The following is a 19,846-nucleotide window of genomic DNA, read 5'->3' on the forward strand; positions in this document are numbered from 1 at the left end:
CATTTATATTTTTAAATATCATACACACAAACGCCATCTTCCTATTCTCAGTGTATTCACTTTTGATTTCCTTTTTATGAAATTTGTAATGGAAAGTGTTACAACCTTTTTAAAGTTGGTTTTGAATAGTTGTGGAAGTTAAGATGTATACTTTACTATTTTGTACTGGAGGTTTCTGATGTAATTTTTTAAAAAGCAGTATTCCATATATTTTGAAAAGGGATTTTATTATGAAGATGATGATGATGCTTTAGCATGCAAGAGCCATGCACAATGAGGCTCAGGATTAAAGGACAACTTTTTAGCAAGGAACTTGGTTGGCCAATCATCAGTTGAATCCCCAGGTGGTTTACTAAGTGCCAAAAATCCAGGTTAAAATATAAAAATTATAAACATATATTATAAAATACAAATATTACCCTACTTAAAGAAAATAAAATTATTGTGTCTGACTTTGAATGAGAACAGCAAGCAAGTCAACTCAAATCTGAAAAAAAAAATAGTCAAAGAACTCACTGAAAGCATCATAGAAGGCTGAGGAAGATTCTAATTCCAAATACACTCACAAAGTTTCTTATGTTCTAGAATGAATGATGGAGACTACATTTGCCTTCATAATTACTTAACAGCATGTTACAGTACCCAGCCAAATAACCTGGTAGAAAATACAATTCCAAATCAACATTTTGTTGTTCTGTGTGATAATCTAACACATAAAGACAAATTTGGGATAAACTGCTTGCCTTACCACTCTGATAGTATTTGGAATCGTGTGTCCACCGAAAGCCAGTACAAAGTCCAAAGTCTGTCAATTTGATATGGCCATCCCGATCAATCAAAATGTTATCAGGTTTTATGTCTCTATGAATGAAGCCCATCTTATGAACACTTTCAACAGCGCAGGTCAGTTCTGCTATGTAGAACCGGGCCATATTTTCCGGAAAGACTCCCATTCGAATTAACAAGCTCATCATATCTCCTCCTGGAATATAGTCCATTATAAAGTACAAATTGTCCTTATCTTGGAATGAATAGTACAAACGAACCACCCACTCATTATCAGCCTCTGCAAGGATATCCCGTTCAGCTTTAACATGAGCAACCTGGTTTCGAAGTAGTACATCCTTTTTTCGAAGAGTTTTTTTTGCATATAAGGCGTTTGTATCTACCTTTCTTGCCAAGCAGACTTCTCCAAATGCCCCAATTCCAAGAGTCTTAATTTTAACAAACATTGATTTATCCATTTTAGCTCTTTTGAGACGGATGTAGTTGGACTCCTTTTGGCACAGCATTTTTCTCATTTGATCTTGGGCCTCTTGGGATAACCCAACCTGTGCAACAAATGTAAAAAATTGATAGTAAAAAAAAATATTGTTTAAGAGAAGTAAACAATATTGATCCTTAGGGAATAATATTTCCATTTTTTATTATTTCAGTTTTTTCTTGCAACATATTAGGAAACAATGGAAACACTTCAGAACAATATACAACAAAATGTTAAAATGAGACATTATAAACAGAATCATACACAAGAGCCATGCACAATGAGGCTCAGGATTTAAGGACAACTTTTTATCAAGGAACTTGGTTGGTGAAACTAAGTAAACTGAATAGAAAGCTCTATTATTCTTAAAAGTCACAAATTTTAAGGAAAGTGAAGATTTGACTGGAATTCCAACAAATGCTTTTATATTGTCAGTTAGGCTAGATCTCTGACATATACCTTCTATTTACCAGAAAAATGAACATAATTTCTTCCCATATAACTTTCCAACTTCTAGCTTTCTTTCAAGAATCTTATTTTTAATTACATTTAACACAATCTTAAAATAAGATGTGCTATAAATAAACATCTGCCTAAATAAGTATCTGGCAGTATAATGAGTATAGAATAAACAAACCAGCCACTTTGAACAATGTAGAATAAACAAAATAAAAAAGTGTAATTGTATCATTGTCCTTGTGCTACTGTAGAACATAAAAATAAAATATGGTACACAATATTAGTAATCTAATATAAATACATTCAAGTACAGTGAAAGAAAGCATGCTTAATTTAAATGCATGTAAGCATGCAGAGTCCCATACGAAAGGATCCATGCTATTCTTTAAATAGAATACTTGTCTCCAAAATATTACTTGCCTACCCAGTAACGAAGGCTACAGATGTCAGGAAAGCTTCCAACACCTTAATAGTTTAAATGAGCTGTTAGTGAAAGTGAAAAGGAAAGAGACTAAGAATGAACATGTAGAAAGAACAAGAAATTTAACTGACTTAGGCATCAGTGAGCTTCCTATTCATACAGATTAAATTTACCAGAGAGAATCTTTGAAAATACTGTAATTAAAATGGCACTTCTAAAGATGACATGAGATCTTCAAACCCAGCAAATATATAAACTAAAAATTACTGAGGTTGAAACGTCTATGTCTATTTTAATGCAGGCAAAAAACAGGTAATTCCACTATTTTTCCAACATGGAAAAAGTAAGAAATTGAAGAAGCCTGTTTTTTATTGGATAATCAATTGTTAAGAGCTTTTTAAAAATATTCACCAAAAGAGCCATTCTATATTATATTAAACAAGACTAAATACACCCTTATTTATACTGAGATCAAGCAAAAACCTTTTCTATTCAACTACCTGATATGTATCACAGGGTCCAACAAATCCCCAATTTCATTAAGCTTTATCTATAACTATTTTATATTGACTGTGGTAGTTGATAGTGGTTTCTATTTTAGTAATGACAACTTATATGCACAGACAATAGTTGCAAATATCAGATTCAGAAAGCACTTTCTGGTAGTGCCAGCCCATGGCTGTGCTTGGGTACTAAATCCTTGATCTTCCTGGCATAGTTCTATGGAAGCAGCAAGCTTCTGGTGTACTTCCATTTTATGTTCTGGGTGGATGTCTGAATATAGCGATCCATCTCCCCAACTATACTCCCATAAGCAATTTCTGTCATGAGCAATAAAATAAAAAGTTAACATAATGCATCTGTTGATTTCTGTTTTTCTTCCATGGCCAATTTACTACTGCTTCCTGTTAGCCTGCTTTTCCTTTAATTACAATCAATTCACAGCCAGAAAAATATTTAAGAATTTCAATATAAAGAATTTAATCTGACTGACTTTAATAGGACTGCACTATAAAAGTTGGTAAACCTTGACTTAAGTCTATTGCAAAGGTAATATTACAATTTTAAAGTACATTCCATGCAAAACAAAACTGAAATAAAGTAATTAAAAAAATTACCCTCATCATTTCATTTTCAAGTTGTTTCTTACGATGCAGTCGCTGTTGATGAGATTTCAGTATGTTTTCCACATGCTGCTCCATAAAGAATTTAAAGGCTTGAGGAGAATAGCTTTGGATGCGGGACTCCCTTCTTTCTTCATCTCTCTTGTTTTTCCTAACAGGAACAGGGGAAGTTGTTATTTGCTTCTTTTCTCTATCAATTGTCTCACTGTTCTCATTCTTTTCACTGTCCTCTTCCTTAGGAAACCCAGGCTGATCTTCTTTGCCAGGCTTTGTTACAGCTTCATATGGGGTGGCAGATAGATTTGGGTGTAATAAATGCTTTGGATAAGGAGGTGGTGGTCCTTGGTAATTCGTACCTTCTGCTGAAGGTGATATGACTGGCATAATTGTACATGGCCCCTCAGAAAAGGAGGTGGGCTGAACAGTTTGCATTGGTTGTGAAATCCATGAAGGGTGAGTAGGAGCTAAGGCAGTTTGCAGTTCTGGTTTTAATACACGCATACTTTTTACTGGCTGCTGTATAGGAGCTGGAGTAACAGCTGTAACAGTTGTAGCAGAAGGTTGTGAATTTGCAGCATGATTTTGTCTGTTTCCAACATGGTTATTGAAGGAATTTGACCTTACAGGAATATTGGATTGCCATACTGGGATGTCATGTCCACTTCCAGAGGATGATTGTGACCAGGTTGCTGGAATTCCAGGAACATTTATGTTGTATAATTCCATATTATGGCTGTTTCTATTTGGCACCATCATAGATTGAGAAATGTTCCCATTAGGATATGATGAAAGGGGCGCAGGACCTCCTGTTTGCATCTGCAAAAGTGTAGGACTTTGTCGGCTTGTTGGAGATATTGGATAAGGAGGTGGTGGTTGGCGATTTGCTGAGTTACCAGGCACAATATTTTGATGAACAATATATTCAGTTTGACAATTACCATTTTGCATTCCAGTCCTTCCAGATGAAAAACTAAATTTGCTGTTAACTGAACTTTGCATGATTATTGGTTGTCTACCAACAGGAACTGAACTAATACCTCTTTGTCCCTGCACAGAAGAATTCATAGATGATGAATTCATAGTCTGGGGAGGATACCCATCTTGCCATGTTCCTGGAGGTACTGGAGAAATGCGAGATATCATATATTCCATGTTCCCAGAATACCGTTTTGTTTGAGAATTTGCTTCCCAGGAAGGAGGAGGTGGAGTTGTTCCTCTGGGAGGGGGTGGTGGTGGAGTAACACTTCTTACTTGAGGTGGAGGCGGTGGGTTCACTCTTTGTCCATTACCAGGATGAACTTGAGCAAATGCAGCTATTCCAGACCCAGATAATGGTCTTCCTACTTCAGCTTGAGAAATAGGGCTTTCTGAATGAAAAGTAAGGCCATCTCCCAGTGCAGAACCATGTCTCTGGGGAACCAAAGATTCTTTAGAACCTTTCCAGCTTTGTCTACGGATAACTGATTGCTGTACTGCTCCTCCTTTTTTTTTTTTAAAAGGAAAAAGATATGATTTTCTTTTACTACTCATTTTAAAACTGGAATACTGATTTTATAAAGATTAAAACTAAGCATTTCTGACACATAAACACACCAGGATGAATTGATATAAAAATAAGGAGATGAGAAACAATTTAAATCAAATTTCATATGTATTTATTTAAAAAAGGATGCAGACTAATTGGTTGTTAGAACAATTAATCTAAGTGCATGCCCATACGATAAAGCAAAGTCACTGGACACAGAGTTCACATGGCACTCCTAAATGATCTGTATAAACACAGAGAACTGTAAAATTGAGCTGTTTTTATTGTTTTCAGCAATAAAAAAGCTTCAAAAGGATTCTGTTGACTGTTTTCTTCCTACTAATTCTTTGTCCCAAATTGGCCCTTTTTCAAATTGGTTTTCTTTTTTTATTCACTAGTACTTTCAGTAAAATGAGCATGCTTTTGGTACAGCTTGAATAATGAAGTAGATTAAAGTGCCTCTTTTTTCTTCTATTCTAGGTTCCTTTCCAGAGACAGTTCTTTTTATTAGGAAAAGAAAATAATAGGCCTTACTTATATGTTTACATATATGTGCAACTGGCCTTTCACTGTGGAGTTTGCTCACTCAAATCTTTGGCAACCTTCTCACCTTATTGCCTTCCTTCCACTTCTTCTACATACATGATGAGAAACAGAGGTTAAATAAAGAGTAAAGAACAAAGCAGAGAAGTACCCCCCTCTTCAATATACTTTATATTAAGACTAATACTAAAAAGAAAAAAGATATATTTCTATAGGTCTTTGATTAAGTATAGTTTTAATTCAACCGGACTAAAGAATAAATAGCACAACTAAGAAATAGGTTTCCAACAACCAATTTGCAGGATAGTTGCGACATTGAACTCTTAAAATTTATCACATTTGCCAATGAAGTTGCTACTTTTAAAAACATTTTGTTTTTTATTTTTCAGTCATTATCTCTTACTTCAAATTATTTTTCTCTTTCCTGTCACCAGTTCTGAAAACACACTAATTCCATTTCTCCTTTCCAGGAATATATATGGATGTGCATACCTGGTGGCTTGGGGCCAGTAGTAAGGGGCCTAGATGCCGCTGATGCCATTTGTTCTCGGCGACAATCTTGGTAACTCATTTTACTTATAAACTCAATGGCTGCTTCTATGCTGCGGCTATTGGTTTGTCTTAGCGCTTGCACAACCATATCCTATTGATGGGAAGAATATACAGAAAAAAGATTTCCCAATAAGATATTTAATCATTCACAACAAAAAGTGTCAAAAACATTGTACAGGTAGTCTCCAGGTTAAGAATGCCTGGTTTAAGGACGACCCATAGTTAAGAACGGAGTCTACTGTAGCAAAATTTGAGTTAAACACACAATGATTCAAATTAAATACACAATGGTTGAGTTAATTACACAATATTATGTATACAGTATTATATAATAATACTGTTTTGGCTTACAAATAAATTCAACTTACGGACAGACTTTGGGAACAGAACTTGTTCTTAAACTGGGGACTACCCGTACTTAATACTAGATTGAAAATGTAAAGTCTTAGTGCTATAGGACCTACAATTATTCCTAACAATGCAATATTGGTACAGTCTGAGTACCAACAGTACTGGAAATGTGGACATTATGAAACAAGACAACATCAGCATGTCAGGATGAATCTCAAATTATACAAAAAAACAAACTATTTTTTTTTAATTCCAAGGTGACCCGGCATTTCACCCGCATCTTGCACCCCAAAAAGCAAAACCCAATAGCATGTTTGTGATAGTTCAATAAAAACAATGGGGAAAACCTATGATTAACAAACAATATCAGGTAACTACATTAATATAAATTCAAGATGCATATAAAGGAAAAAAAAGATATAGAAAAGAAAGAACTACTACAATATAAATAAAGAGACAGGTACTGCACATGTACAAACTTACCATATATGTAAAGTATACCATATTACAGTCTATTGCTATTGAGGTAAATCATAAAATCCATCCAAATTTGAAAAAATTGTAGTTCCTGCCTCTGATGTCTTATTATTTTAACTTTATCTGTGATTTTTTTTAACGTGGCAATTGAAGAGACCTTGTTAATCCACATCTCATCTGTTATCTAAAGTTTTTCAATGTTTCACAATTATTATTATGGCTTCTAAAATTAAATAGATAGTAAGTTCTTTATTTTTAAGTTTGAGGTTTGGTCCTGTAAATAAATGCAATAAGCCTACCTCTGGGGAGCATTCAATTCTTTGTTTAGTGATGTTACTTATCTCCCAAAAAATTTTACACCAAAAGGGTACAGCTTTATCACATGACCACAAATGAAAAAATGACTTTTTTTTAACGACCTCTCCAACATTTGGAAGAATAATTTTGATATATATGTGCCAATCTAATGGGAATCAAGTGCCAGCGATGTATAATCTTCCACTGTAGTTCTTGCATGGAAACTGAGGTGAATCCCCCCCGTTTCCATAATTTCTGCCAATTTATCTCCTGTACAGGAATACCAAGATCAGTATCTCAAGCTTCCTTTAAGTCATATGATGGATCTCCTATTTCTAATTGCCATTATAACCTATAAATTTGTGAGATTGTTCCTTTTGGTTGTTCTAAATAGTGAAGTATTAAATTCTGGAAATTGGTGTAAGGCCATGTTGCTGAAACTCTAATATTTCTATTGCCCAAAAGAGCCATAGTAATTTATCACCTATTCATTGCTCTATCTGATCTTCATTGAGTAGTTCCCTATTGCTATAAAAATCTTTTAGTCTATAAACATTGTATTCTCTCAAAAATTTCATTTTAGCTAAACCATAATGATTATCCTGATCTATACATGTTATTAAAGGAGTTAAAGGAGAAGCCTTTATCAAAGCCACGTATTTACTCTTTCAAATTTGAAGTATAATTTTAGTGAAAACATTTTCAATTTGTTTTATTCTAGAAAAATATTTTGGGTGATAATTTTACTTGATTTGTAAAATTATCTGGGCTCTAATATAGTTTCAGTCTGGATCCATTGTTTAGAAAAATCTTCCATAATAAATAGAATCATATGCCCTAACTGTGCCACTTGATAATATATTAGCAAATTGCGCATGCCCCAGCCTCCCTGTTTCTGAGGTCTGTATAAAATCCTTTTATTTGTTCTCAATTTTTTTGCGTGAAAGCAGAAACTTTCTATTTTTTTTTTAAACCAATGTCTTAAAGCCTGTTCTGGAATTTCCACTGGGAGGCATTGAAATAGAAAATTGAGCTGTACAAGGATTTTCATTTGTACCACTGCAATTCGCCCTAAAATGTTAAAATGTTTTGAAGTCCAGTTTTTCATTTCCCTATTTAATTTTTTCCATGTCAGTATATAATTGTTAGTAAAATTTTTATTAATATTAATAATAACAGAAGAAAAACCCAAATAAATCAATATTTGGTGTGACTACCCTTTGGCTTCAAAACAGCATCAATTCTTACACTTGCACACTTTGTACACTTGCACAAAGTCAGGGATCTTGTAGGATTAGAGTCAGGTGTATGATTAACCAATTACACCAAGCACGTGCTAATGATCATCAATTTCATATGTAGGTTGAAACACAGTCATTAACTGAAACAGAAACAGCTGTGTAGGAGGCTTAAAACTGGGTGAGGAACAGCCAAACTCTGCTACTAAGCTGAGGTTGTGGAAGACAGTTTTATGTCCCAGGTCATACACCATGGCAAGACTGAGCACAGCAACAAGACACAAGGTAGTTATACTGCATCAGCAAGGTCTTTCTCAGGCAAAACTTTCAAAGCAGGTTGGGGTTTCAAGATGTGCTGTTCAAGCTCTTTTGAAGAAGCACAAAGAAATGGGCAATGTTGAGGACCGTAGACACAGTGGTCGGCCAAGGAAACTTAATGCAGCAGATGGAAGACACATCATGCTTACTTCCCTTTGACACTGGAAAGTGTCCAGCAGTGCCATCAGCATAGAACTGGTGGAAACCAGTAGGACCGAGGTACACCCATCTACTGTCCAGAGAAGTCTGGCCAGAAGTGGCCTTCATGGAAGAATTGCGGCCAAAAAGCCACACCTCTGATGTGGAAACAAGGCTAAGCAACTCAACTACAGTTGCAAAAAAAAGTATGTGAACCTTTTGGAATTTCATGGTGTTCTGCATTAATTTGTCATAAAATGTGTTCTGACCATCATCTAAGTCAAGAGTATTGACAAATATAATGTGCCTAAAATAAAAACACAAAAACAATTCTGATCTTTCATGTCTTTATTGAGAACCACCATAAAAACCTCATAGTGGTAGTGGAAAAAGTATATGAACCCTTGAATTGACCTCAAAAAAGCTAATTGGAGTCAGGTGTTAGCATACCCTGAGTCTTGTTAAGAGAATGAGTTTGGAGGTGTGGACTAGAGCCACGTTGACTGATAAAAACCACTCAAACTTTTTGAGTTTGCTCCACACAAGAAAAATATGCTTATGTGAGCCGTGCCTCACCAAAAAGAGCTTTCAGAGGATCTACAATCAAGAATTGCTGATTTACATAAAGCTGGAAAGGGTTACAAATTGATTTCAAAGACCTTAGAAATTCACCAGTCCAGAGTTAGGCAATCGATCTACAAATGGAGACACTTTGGGACTGTGGCTACTCTACCAAGAAGTGGGCGCCCAGTCAAAATGACCCCAAGAGCACAATGAAGACTCATAAATGAGGTAAAGAAACAACCCCGAGTGACAGCCAAAGATTTGAAGGCATCATTGGAACTGGCTAACATCTGTGTTCATGAGTCTACAGTACATAAAACATTGAACAAGCAGGGTGTCTATGGCAGAACACCATGAAGGAAGCCACTGCTTACTACAAAGAACATTGCTGCACGCCTGAAGTTTGCGAAAGAGCAAATTGACACTCCACAGCGGTATTGGCAAAATGTTTTGTGGACTGACGAAACAAAGATTGAACTATTTGGAAAGAACACGCAGCACTATATCTGGCGTAAAAAGGGCACTGCATATCATCATGAAAACATCATCCCAACCGTAAAGTATGGTGGAGGAAAAATCATGATTTGGGCCTGCTTTGCTGCATCAGGGCCTGGCCAGCTTGCAGTCATTGAGGGGAAGATGAATTCCCAAGTGTATCAAAAAATTCTTCAGGATAATGTGAGAATATCTGTACGTCAGCTGAAACTCTGTAGAAGTTGGGTGATGCAACAGGACAATGACCCAAAACACCGGAGCAAGTCCACAACAGAATGGCTTCAGAAACACAAAATCCGCCTTTTGGAGTGGCCAAGTCAGAGCCCAGACCTCAACCCAATAGAGATGCTATGGAATGACCTGAAGGGAGCCATACACATGAGACATCCAAAGAATATGAGAGAGCTAAAGCAGTTCTGCCAGGAAGAATGGGCTAAAATCCCTCCTGAACGATGTGCAGGTCTGATCCACAGCTACAGGAAGCGCCTGGTTGAGGTTATTGCTGCCAAGGGGGGGTCAACCAGTTACTGATTCCAAGGGTTCACTTACTTTTTCCACTAGCATTTTGAATGTTGAATGAGTGTGTTCAATAAAGACATGAAGGATCAGAATTGTTTTTGTGTTTTTATTTTAGGCACATTATATTTGTCAATACTCTTGACTTAGATGATGGTCAGAACACATTTTATGACAAATTAATGCAGAACACCATGAAATTCCAAAAGCTTCACATACTTTTTCTTGCAACTGTATGCATGAAAACATAGGAACTGGGGTGCAGAAAAATAGCAGCAGGTGCTCTGGACTGATGAGTCAAAATTTGAAAGATCTGGCTGTAGCAGGAGGCAGTTTGTTTGCCAAAGGGCTAGAGAGCAGTATAATAATGAGTGTCTGCAGGCAACAGTGAACCATGGTGGAGGTTCCTTGCATGTTTGGGGCTGCATTTTTGCAAATGGAGTTGGAGATTTGGTCAGGATCAATGGTGTCCTCAATGCTGAGAAATACAGGCAGATACTTATCCATCATGCCATACCATCAGGGAGGTGTGTGATTGTCCCCAAATTTATTCTGCAGCAGGACAACAACCCCAAACATACAGCCAATGTCATTAAGAACTATCTTCAGCATAAAAATGAGCAAGGAGTCCTGGAAGTGATGGTTAGGCCTCCACAGAGCCCTGATCTCAACATCATCGAGTCTGTCTGGGATTACATGAGGAGACAGAACGATCTGAGGCAGCCTACATCCACAGGAGATGTGGTTAGTTCTCCAAGATGTTTGGAACAACCTACCTGCCGAGTTCCTTAAAAAACTGTGTGCAAGTGTACCTAGAAGAACTGATGCTGTTTTGAAGGCAAAGGGTGGTCACACCAAATATTGATTTGATTTGGGTTTTTCTTGTTTGCTTACTTTGCATTTTGTAAATTGATAAATATAAACAATTACAATATATATTTTTGAAAGCATTCTTACTTTACAGCATTTTTTCACACCTGCCTAAAACTTTTGCACAGTACTGTATATATTGAATCATCTTACAAAAGCCAGCCCCAAATTTAAATTTATTTAATATTTGTTTTATAAATGGTAATTCCAGAGTATCAAAGGCTTTAAATGTATCTAAAGAACATATGGCTAGTGAAGATTTATTAATTTTACTAATCTGTATAATATTTAATAATTTCCTGATGGGGTAGATATATTTTGGTTTGGAATAAAACCAGATTGCTCTATATGAATAATTTTCCTTATAATCACTTTTGATTGGTTAGCTAACAATTTAGTGTATGGTTTATAGTCCACATTGAAAAGTGAGACACCCCTAAAAGATGCCTATTCCTGGGAATTTTTACCCACTTTAATGTCTAAATTACCTTAGACTGTTTCCAAGACTTTGGTAAGAGGTCCCCTTGGTGCAAAGTATTGCATAAAAATAGAAAATTAGGTATTAGGTTCTCTTTAAATTCTTTATAAAATTTCCCTGACAGTCCATCAGGGCCAGGAGATTTTCTACTTTTAATAGAATTAAAGACTTCAGACATTTCTGAAAAGAGAAAGGGGATTCCATAAATTGTATATCTTCTGGAGCTAATTCTGGGAATGTTAATCTATTTAAATATTGATTAATTTGTATTGGTGATGGATTATATGAGGAATATAATTGTTGAAAAAAAAGGCTAAATTCTTTATTTATATCTTTGGGTCACTATTTGGCCATTGCTGTTTTTAATTGAACTAATACATTTTTCCTTAGTTTTTTTCAATTTATTTGCCAGTATTCTAGAATTTTTATTATCATGTTCATAGTATCTTTGCTTGGCAAAAATAATTTGAGATTCTGTCTGTCTCCAAATCATCTAACTCTCTCTTTCTATTTACTATCTGTTTGCATATACTAGCTGATCCAGTTCTGTTATATTTTGCTAACTGTTAATTTCTGAATAAAGCTTACTCATGTTTTGTGATTTTTTTTAATCATACTCAACTGCTTTATTCATTCTCGTCTTAATACTGCCTTCATAGTGTTCCACTTCACTCTTACTGCAATATTACAATATTATTTTCTTGAAAAAAGTTTCTCAAAGTTTGAGTTAATTGTTGCTCTGCTATTGCATTGTATAGCATTATAGGATTAAAATGCCAATTATAAGTAAATGGAATAATCTCTTCTAATTTGAGTGTAATAATCACTGGAGCATGATGTAAATATTTGTGACAGTTGAAAAAGAAACTGTGTTGGAGAGGGTAATGGGACAGAATTGACTAGCCTGCTTGATACCTTTTTTGTTGTTAAACTGTCCTGGAAGAAGAGTCAAGCTATTTGGCTGGAACTGTGAATAGAACAATTCCTGTTACTTGAATGAGTATATAATCAATATTTTGTGCAGGTTTGATTTATAAAATAAAGTTATATTGATGTTGATGATATAATATTTTAGCAAAATTCAGCACTATTTTTAATTATTAAAGGAAAAAAACCATTCTTTCTCCATAGTCCCTCATACTCAAGGAATATTTGTAGTTTTTAGCTTGAAGAAGAAAATAATTAGAACAATCATTGAAGTATTTCACAGTTGATACTATATTTTGTACTATGAACAACAATTCATTTATGTGTGCTATAGACAGTAGGGATAACTGGCAATTTCTTTGCCATGGCTTCTCCATACTCACAACATATTCCACTCATTCAGAATATGAAAAGGTGCAAAAAAGAAAAAGAAAGAAAGAAATTAAACAAGGACAGAATATCAGCCAATATTGGAAAAAAACAGAATATTATATTTGCAGTGGAAAGGAACTGAAAGAGAGAACCAATTTTAGTCAATCAAATTTAGAGAAGAGTTTTGTGAAAACATTAAGTTTAAAAAAAGAGAATAAAATTATCAATATCTAATAGTTATAACTATATCAGCTCTAGTATTAAGAGGCAGCATACATGAATTTTTGAGGAGTATGTGAATGGGTCCTGTTGTGCTCATATCCTACTTGTATGCTTCCCATAATAATCTGGTGAGCCACTGAGGCCATTACTATCCTTCCTCTCTATTTAGGATGTAATATACTAGAGCAAGGATGAGATTTGGATTCAGGCCTAGAGTTGGATTGCTCCCTAGATTCCTTTTCTCCTATAGCTTCAGGCATGAAGAACTACTTAATGGCACCAAGACCACATTGATATGACTCCTCTCTGAAATCAGAGCTACAGAAGAGAAAATTACTAGAGACCTAGCTTCACTCCTTTCTTTAAAGGGTAAAGTCACAAGGTGGGTTAAGTACTAAGAAGGGCCTATCAAGGACTGAAGGTGCTTACACCTTCAAGCAGTGGTTCCCAAGAGTGTCAGCTTTCCTATCTCACATTCTTCTCAAAAAGGAAAGACATAAAATGATAGATGTCAAGCAGCACAGCCTTAATGTGTTGGCTCTCAGAAAACTGCCTTTGCCTGCCCAATGCCAAAGCGAAAGGTGTGGTGCAAAGGAAGCACTGTGAAAATGCTGATCAATCTTCACTGAGTTAATTAAGTTAAATTAATTGAAAAGTCAGGGCTCTGGGAAAGCAATTGGGCTTTAGGGAGTTTGCCACAGATCAAGCGGCGCACCCTGATAATGGACCTACTCAAGCAACAAGACCTTTTCTTATCTCTCCATTGCCTGCATATCCCCATACATTTCCCCAAATCTTTTTTTATTGGTTCCTCCAACTATTTATAGCCAAAGATAGGGTGTACTTTTTAAATAAGGAAAGATTATGAATCTGTTCAGCTAATGGATTCTGACAGTAGACAATAATAACTGAATGTAACTTGGGAGTAATATGCAAATTCAAATAACGTGCACAGGAAACAACAAAATCCTAATCAAAATATAATTTTATGAATGTACTCCCCCAATAAATCACAAAAATGTTTTTTGCCATTACCAATCTGACATCACATTAGGAATTATATTTTACCTCATCAAATCCAGCAGCTTGTAGATCTTGCAACATCTGACGATTAACTTCTGATGTTCCTCTGGTTGAAGGACTTGTTTCATTTGCAAAAGGAAGCAGAGAATTTCGAATTTCTTGCAAAGCTTTATGGTAGGTAACAAATTTAGGGGGATTTCGACCTTGTCTGGGATCTTCAGTTGGTATTTTACCCATATTTTGTTCAACTTTTGCAGCATCCGAAGGCTTAGGCAAATTTCTAAGGCTCTCTCGTATTTCTTGTAACATCTGCTGGCTGCTGCTAGTGTAATTACTGGCAGGAAATGTTTTAGGCCTCATTTGTCTATATCCCTCTGGCTTCTCACTTCTCTTCATGAACTCGTATAATCTCTAACAAAGATTTTCAAGATACTTAATACTGTAATCAGTTGGATGGCAACCTCAAAGTATACAGCTGATCTTGATTCCAGTAGTACATACATCCATTCAAGCCTAAGAGAATAGAATAATAGTCAACCTAAATAGAATAATAAAAACACTGTTACATTATTGGAAAATGTTTTATTCAACTCTTTTATTTCTATCACATTCTCGTGAATATTTAGTATGAAAACAAACTGCCTTCTGTTTAATAGTTGGTGTTCATAAGACTGCAGTCTAAACAAAATAGTCTAGATATTTTATTTTACAATCCAAATCTAGAATAATAAAAGAATTGGGCATTAAGATTGTCTCTGAACATACCATGACATATTGCAGATACCCATGCCCAACTCATCAGACACCTGTCTCCTTCCTGCCAAAAGACCATTTTAATCATTCCAGACCTGGTTAAAGATTGCCAAAAGAACTCAGACCCATTTATGTGCAGCTATTAATTCCTATTAGAAATCCAGGTCTCTTCTTGAAAGAAACTGTTTCTGTTTAGGAAACTAGTTCTTGACTTCTTTGGAGGCAAATTAGAAGAGATTTTACACTTGATACTATTCAAACAAGTACTTATTTAACCCTTAAAAGTGACATAAATGTTCAAATTAGAGGGACTGCCAGATTCGATATATGGTTGCTTTTATGTGACATTAAAATAGACAGCATAACTTAAATAGCAAAGCGTTAGTAACTGCAGTTTGTTCTATTATTGTGAACACATGAATTATGCTGTATCAGATTTATGCTACTTTGACTAATCATTCTAGGAAGCCAACGACTACTGCAATAGCTCCTTACTCTCCATCCCCATCCCCAGCTACTAGCCACTTACAACAACTGTACTGAGAGGCATTCTCCTTCTGATATAACTTTTTCACTTCTACTACTGGAAGAAAGCATTAACAACTAAAATGTTCCTTTCAAAACATCACCATCTTGTAACAGTATTTAAATTTATTATAATTAATTTTTATTAAATTTATTTTCAACAAAGCATTTAAAGTCATACTGAAATGTAGAGTTATATCTTTTTATAGACGTTGACTGTATTCTATGAAAAAGAATGAACAGATTTTAAAATATTTTATCAGTAAAGTCTACACAATTAGCATTATACACCATAGGAGTCTGGATTATTTGTTTTTAACATCAGGCACCCTAGGTCACATTGGAGCTTGTTTTTAAAACCAAGGATACTTTCAAAAGTAACATCTGAAAGGATGGCATATGTGGAATAAAGAAAAAAGCATAACTGGTTCAGAGAATCTGAAAGAGCCTAATTTGATATGCATCACATTTTTATGCACTGGGTTGGATCAAGGTTGACATTCCTCAAGCAAAAGAGGTCCTTCTATTAATTGAGAAACCTATATGCAGTACAGCTTTGCCCTTGAAAAGTGGTTTTCGTTATTCATGCAATTCTCTGCCGTTCCTAGCACCATTCTGTAGGTGGTTTCCAATCTTTCAGAACAAATTTACAATGCTAGATGGATCTTTAAAAGAGATGGCAAAATGGTGAATGCCACCTCCCACACTTCCTACTGCAGGATCATTCAGTCCTATTTCACACAATTTTCAATTCAATTCATGTATACTAAAACAATAGATGGTTTTATTTCAAAATGAAGAGAGAAAATAAAAAATGTTATTAGAATGTTTTTATTTTCTGTCTTCATATACACACACACTATTAGGCATATAATATATATTAAAATATGTATTATATGCCTTATATAATAAAAATAAGCATTATGTTATTTTTCAATCTGTTAAGACTGAAACCTTTTTCTCACTTCCTATCAGGTATCACTAGCTATTTAATTCACATTAGAAATATGCAGCTGCCCATCCTATTCCTTAGCATTAATCTGTAAACTATATTTACACAAAAGATACACTACAACACCAAATATTTATTTTTGGGAGATAATTCCTTTTATCTGTCTTTAATACTGAGCTCATAATGACGATTTGAAATTTTATTTAAAACACTGTAAGATACTATTAGGCTAAGAGGAATGTGTGTGTGTATCCATCCATCCACCCACCCACACATTGACAGAAAGAAAAATATACACAGTGAGGATATGAAAAGATATAAACATGAACATCGGCTATAACAATACAGACTGATTATCTATCTATCAGAACAATTCATTAAAATGCCCTTACTTTCTAAACATAACAGTGAAGGTCTTCTCTTATGTTACTTCCAAGCCATGGAATGACTCTCTCAGGAACTGCATTTTCCCATCTCTTTTGGGAAGTGACTGAATACTTTTCTCTTAAGCCAAATTTTTTCAGTTTGAATTATTTTTTATAATAGTTTAAACTGTTTTTATGATATTTTAACTGTTTGCTTTATTTATACTTTTAGTCTTCCTGCATGCCCTATGGACAGAAAGGTGGGATTTAAATAATAAAAATAAATAAGTAAACCCCAATGTATAAAATATATATTGCAGAGGTTCCCATGAACTTTTTTTCAAAAAAGCTCAGTGGAAATTGTTGAAAGACATAAGTTATGATACAATATAGTGAGCAAGTCCTGTCCATCATACATTAGAAATCATAACCAAATTCTAGGTTGAACAGAAGGTTCTGATTATAATTTCTACTGTTTCACTTTTGGCAGTTGCCCTACCAGTGTAGAAGCCAAATAATTCTTTCAGTGTATAAATCCTTCCTTATTTTTTGTTGTGTGCAAAATTCTCTGTATTGTTTCATTTTGTTGTTTATGTTTAACCTATGTTTTATTAGCTATGCTAAATTATGCATAGAATTTAGAATCACATAATTCCAGTGTTTAACGTTTTAGTTAGGTTTATACAACTATATTTTACAAAGTAAACACTGAAGCAACACACTCAAACTACAAATTAATTTCAATTCAGATTTAACTGTTTAGAACAGTGTTTTTGCCTGTTCCTTAGATCAAAAAACAGACTATGAAAAACCTGTTTTCTCAAAATGCAATCCTTAATATATCAACAATTTTTCTTGAAGGGACATTATATCCATTGTAATGCAAATTAAAGGCACAATAACACATTAATAAATAAATGGTTTCTAATGAAGATTATTTTGACCTCTTTTTCACATATATGTAGTACCTTTTAAATTTATTTTATTCTTACCTGCCATGTCTATGTTCTTATAGAAGGATATTAACTGAAAACATGAATAAAATGATAGTGAAAATAATGAAACAGGCAGGGTATCAAATACCATCTAGTTCACATCCCAGATATCAGGTGTCCTGATGTCTTACTCTCTATTGCATAATTAATTTATTGTATTTTTAAGCTAAACTTCTGTACTGTATATTATAAAGCTTTTAAAACCTGCTTAGTAAAATGTTTTTCTCCATCCTACAAAAACAGGATGCTCTGCTATTTCTTTTCCTTTCTGTCAATATATATTCATTTGTCCTCTGAGTGAGCAAATAGTGACTGGAATGAGAAGCAGCAGCAGCAGGAACAAGGAGGGTAGAATTTCTCCGCGTGTTTCACCACACAAACTCGCTACATAAAAAGAGAGCAAGTAGATGGGAAGCAAGGAAGAAACTCACATCCGCCTCCAAATTTGTAGCCAATATTGTATACAATTTAATGCTTCATACACTGAACCAAGCTGGAATTAATGATTCAGACTGTGCCTATCCAGATATATTAATGTTTTACTGACCTGCACCAAAAATCCACCCAGAGTCAGATGGAGTTGGGTAGCATTAAAATCAAATTAATAATGAAACATCTACAGAATACTTCAGACAACAATCCTATACACACAACTTGGTAGAAAACCTCATTTGATCTTATTTATTTATAGGACTTATATGGCCACATATCTCATATAATGATTATCATTTAATTTTCTGCAGCCATATAGCTGATGAAATAAACCATAAATGTTATTATGCATTAATCAATTTGTTAGTTTTTAAAGGCTATTTATGTTTGTTAGTCTATTTATAGTTAACTCACTGAGGCATTTCTGAATAAATAAGCATAAGACTGCGCTGTTAAAAAGAAAACAACATGAAGCAATGACAAAAATTCAGTAACTTATAAAATGCCTGTGCAATATTGTGAATTTAGAGGACAAAACTAATAGTTTGCTTTTGCAAGAGTTAATTGTTAAAACCTGTTCTTAAAACAGTCATTATATCCTTTAAGCATAGTAATATTTAAAGTAACCACAAAAAATATGAGCCAAAAGATCTGAGGGCCACATTTTGAAAATGTTACTTTTATTCTCTTTTTAATAGGACTGATATACCTGAGTTCATTTTCTTACTTTCCCTTTTCCTTCACATCCTTTTCCTATATGAGATACAACAGTCTATTTTATAATAGATAAGATTTGAATATTTATAGATAATATTCAAAGCACGTACTATTAATTATGGGATTTGGTCAAATGCACAACTAAGCAAATTAATATGTCAGAAGCCTTATATAAACAATAGGTGATATGCTAATATATATTATATATTTAACCTGCTATTACAACCAAATGTTTAACATTTTTCACCTTATCTTTACTGCTCTAAGGAAAAGAAATTAAAACTCTAAAGCAATTTACTGTAACAGAGAACGTCAGATAATTCCCCCCAAATTAGGATATACCTCCGTTGTTTAAAAACAAAATAAAGTAAAATAACAATAAGCAAATAAAGAAAAATGGTGTACACTAAAAGAAAAGACTATTTAAAGTCCTACAAGACATGTGATCTAAGCTTAAGGGACAGTAAGGGAAGCGTACGACACGTACAGGCCAGGAGCTCGACGAAACGGAGAAGCTTCAGCGAAGTAATCCTAGGCGACCCAAGAGACGGGCGGGTGGAAACACAAAGGAGCCAGAACGATCCCCGTCAAGGCAAGCAGAGTGTCATAAAACCCTAGGCCAAGGCGTGCCCCGTCTCTGAGGCCTTCCTCATTAACTAGCCACCAAATTTCTTTCCCTGAGGCGGAGCCAGAGCAAACCCTTCTACCCACCTGCCTGCGGGAAAGGCGGAGGTGACAGCGCCTCAAGCCCAGGTAATCGGAGGAAGGTGACGACGACGGTGGGAATTCCCTGCGGCAGCTAACACGGTTTAGTGTGAAGGGCTGCGGCTCTCCGTCCCCTCCCCCCTCAATTTCTATCCCCCTTTTTGGGGGGTTCAGTTCCGGGCCGCCATTTTGTCGGTGGGTCTGTCGCCCAAGATTCCCGGATATAAA

General features: G+C 35.0%; 1 protein-coding gene across 7 annotated transcripts in view; it reads right to left on the reverse strand.

Annotated features, from left to right (window-relative positions):
* Positions 1 to 19,846, reverse strand: part of LATS1 (large tumor suppressor kinase 1) — a 31,907-nt gene extending 12,061 nt beyond the window's left edge. The window contains exons 1-6 of one of the 7 annotated variants that reach the window (XM_025176123.2): positions 19,625 to 19,846; positions 17,762 to 17,795; positions 14,220 to 14,687; positions 5,829 to 5,979; positions 3,263 to 4,749; positions 749 to 1,331 (exon numbers count right to left, since the gene is read on the reverse strand). In XM_025176123.2, coding sequence (XP_025031891.1) covers positions 749 to 1,331; positions 3,263 to 4,749; positions 5,829 to 5,979; positions 14,220 to 14,570 — 2,572 coding nt within the window. In that variant the 5' untranslated portion in view covers positions 14,571 to 14,687; positions 17,762 to 17,795; positions 19,625 to 19,846. Of the gene's footprint in view, positions 1 to 748; positions 1,332 to 3,262; positions 4,750 to 5,828; positions 5,980 to 14,219; positions 14,713 to 17,761; positions 17,796 to 19,400 lie in introns of all 7 variants that reach the window. The other 6 variants (XM_025176112.2, XM_088141922.1, XM_007422088.4 and 3 more) reach the window with 6 other exon arrangements.

This window comes from Python bivittatus, unplaced genomic scaffold, assembly GCF_059951505.1.
Source record: "Python bivittatus isolate LINGU-HERP-01145 unplaced genomic scaffold, Pbiv_v1 ctg000020_np1212, whole genome shotgun sequence".
Taxonomy (NCBI): domain Eukaryota; kingdom Metazoa; phylum Chordata; class Lepidosauria; order Squamata; family Pythonidae; genus Python; species Python bivittatus.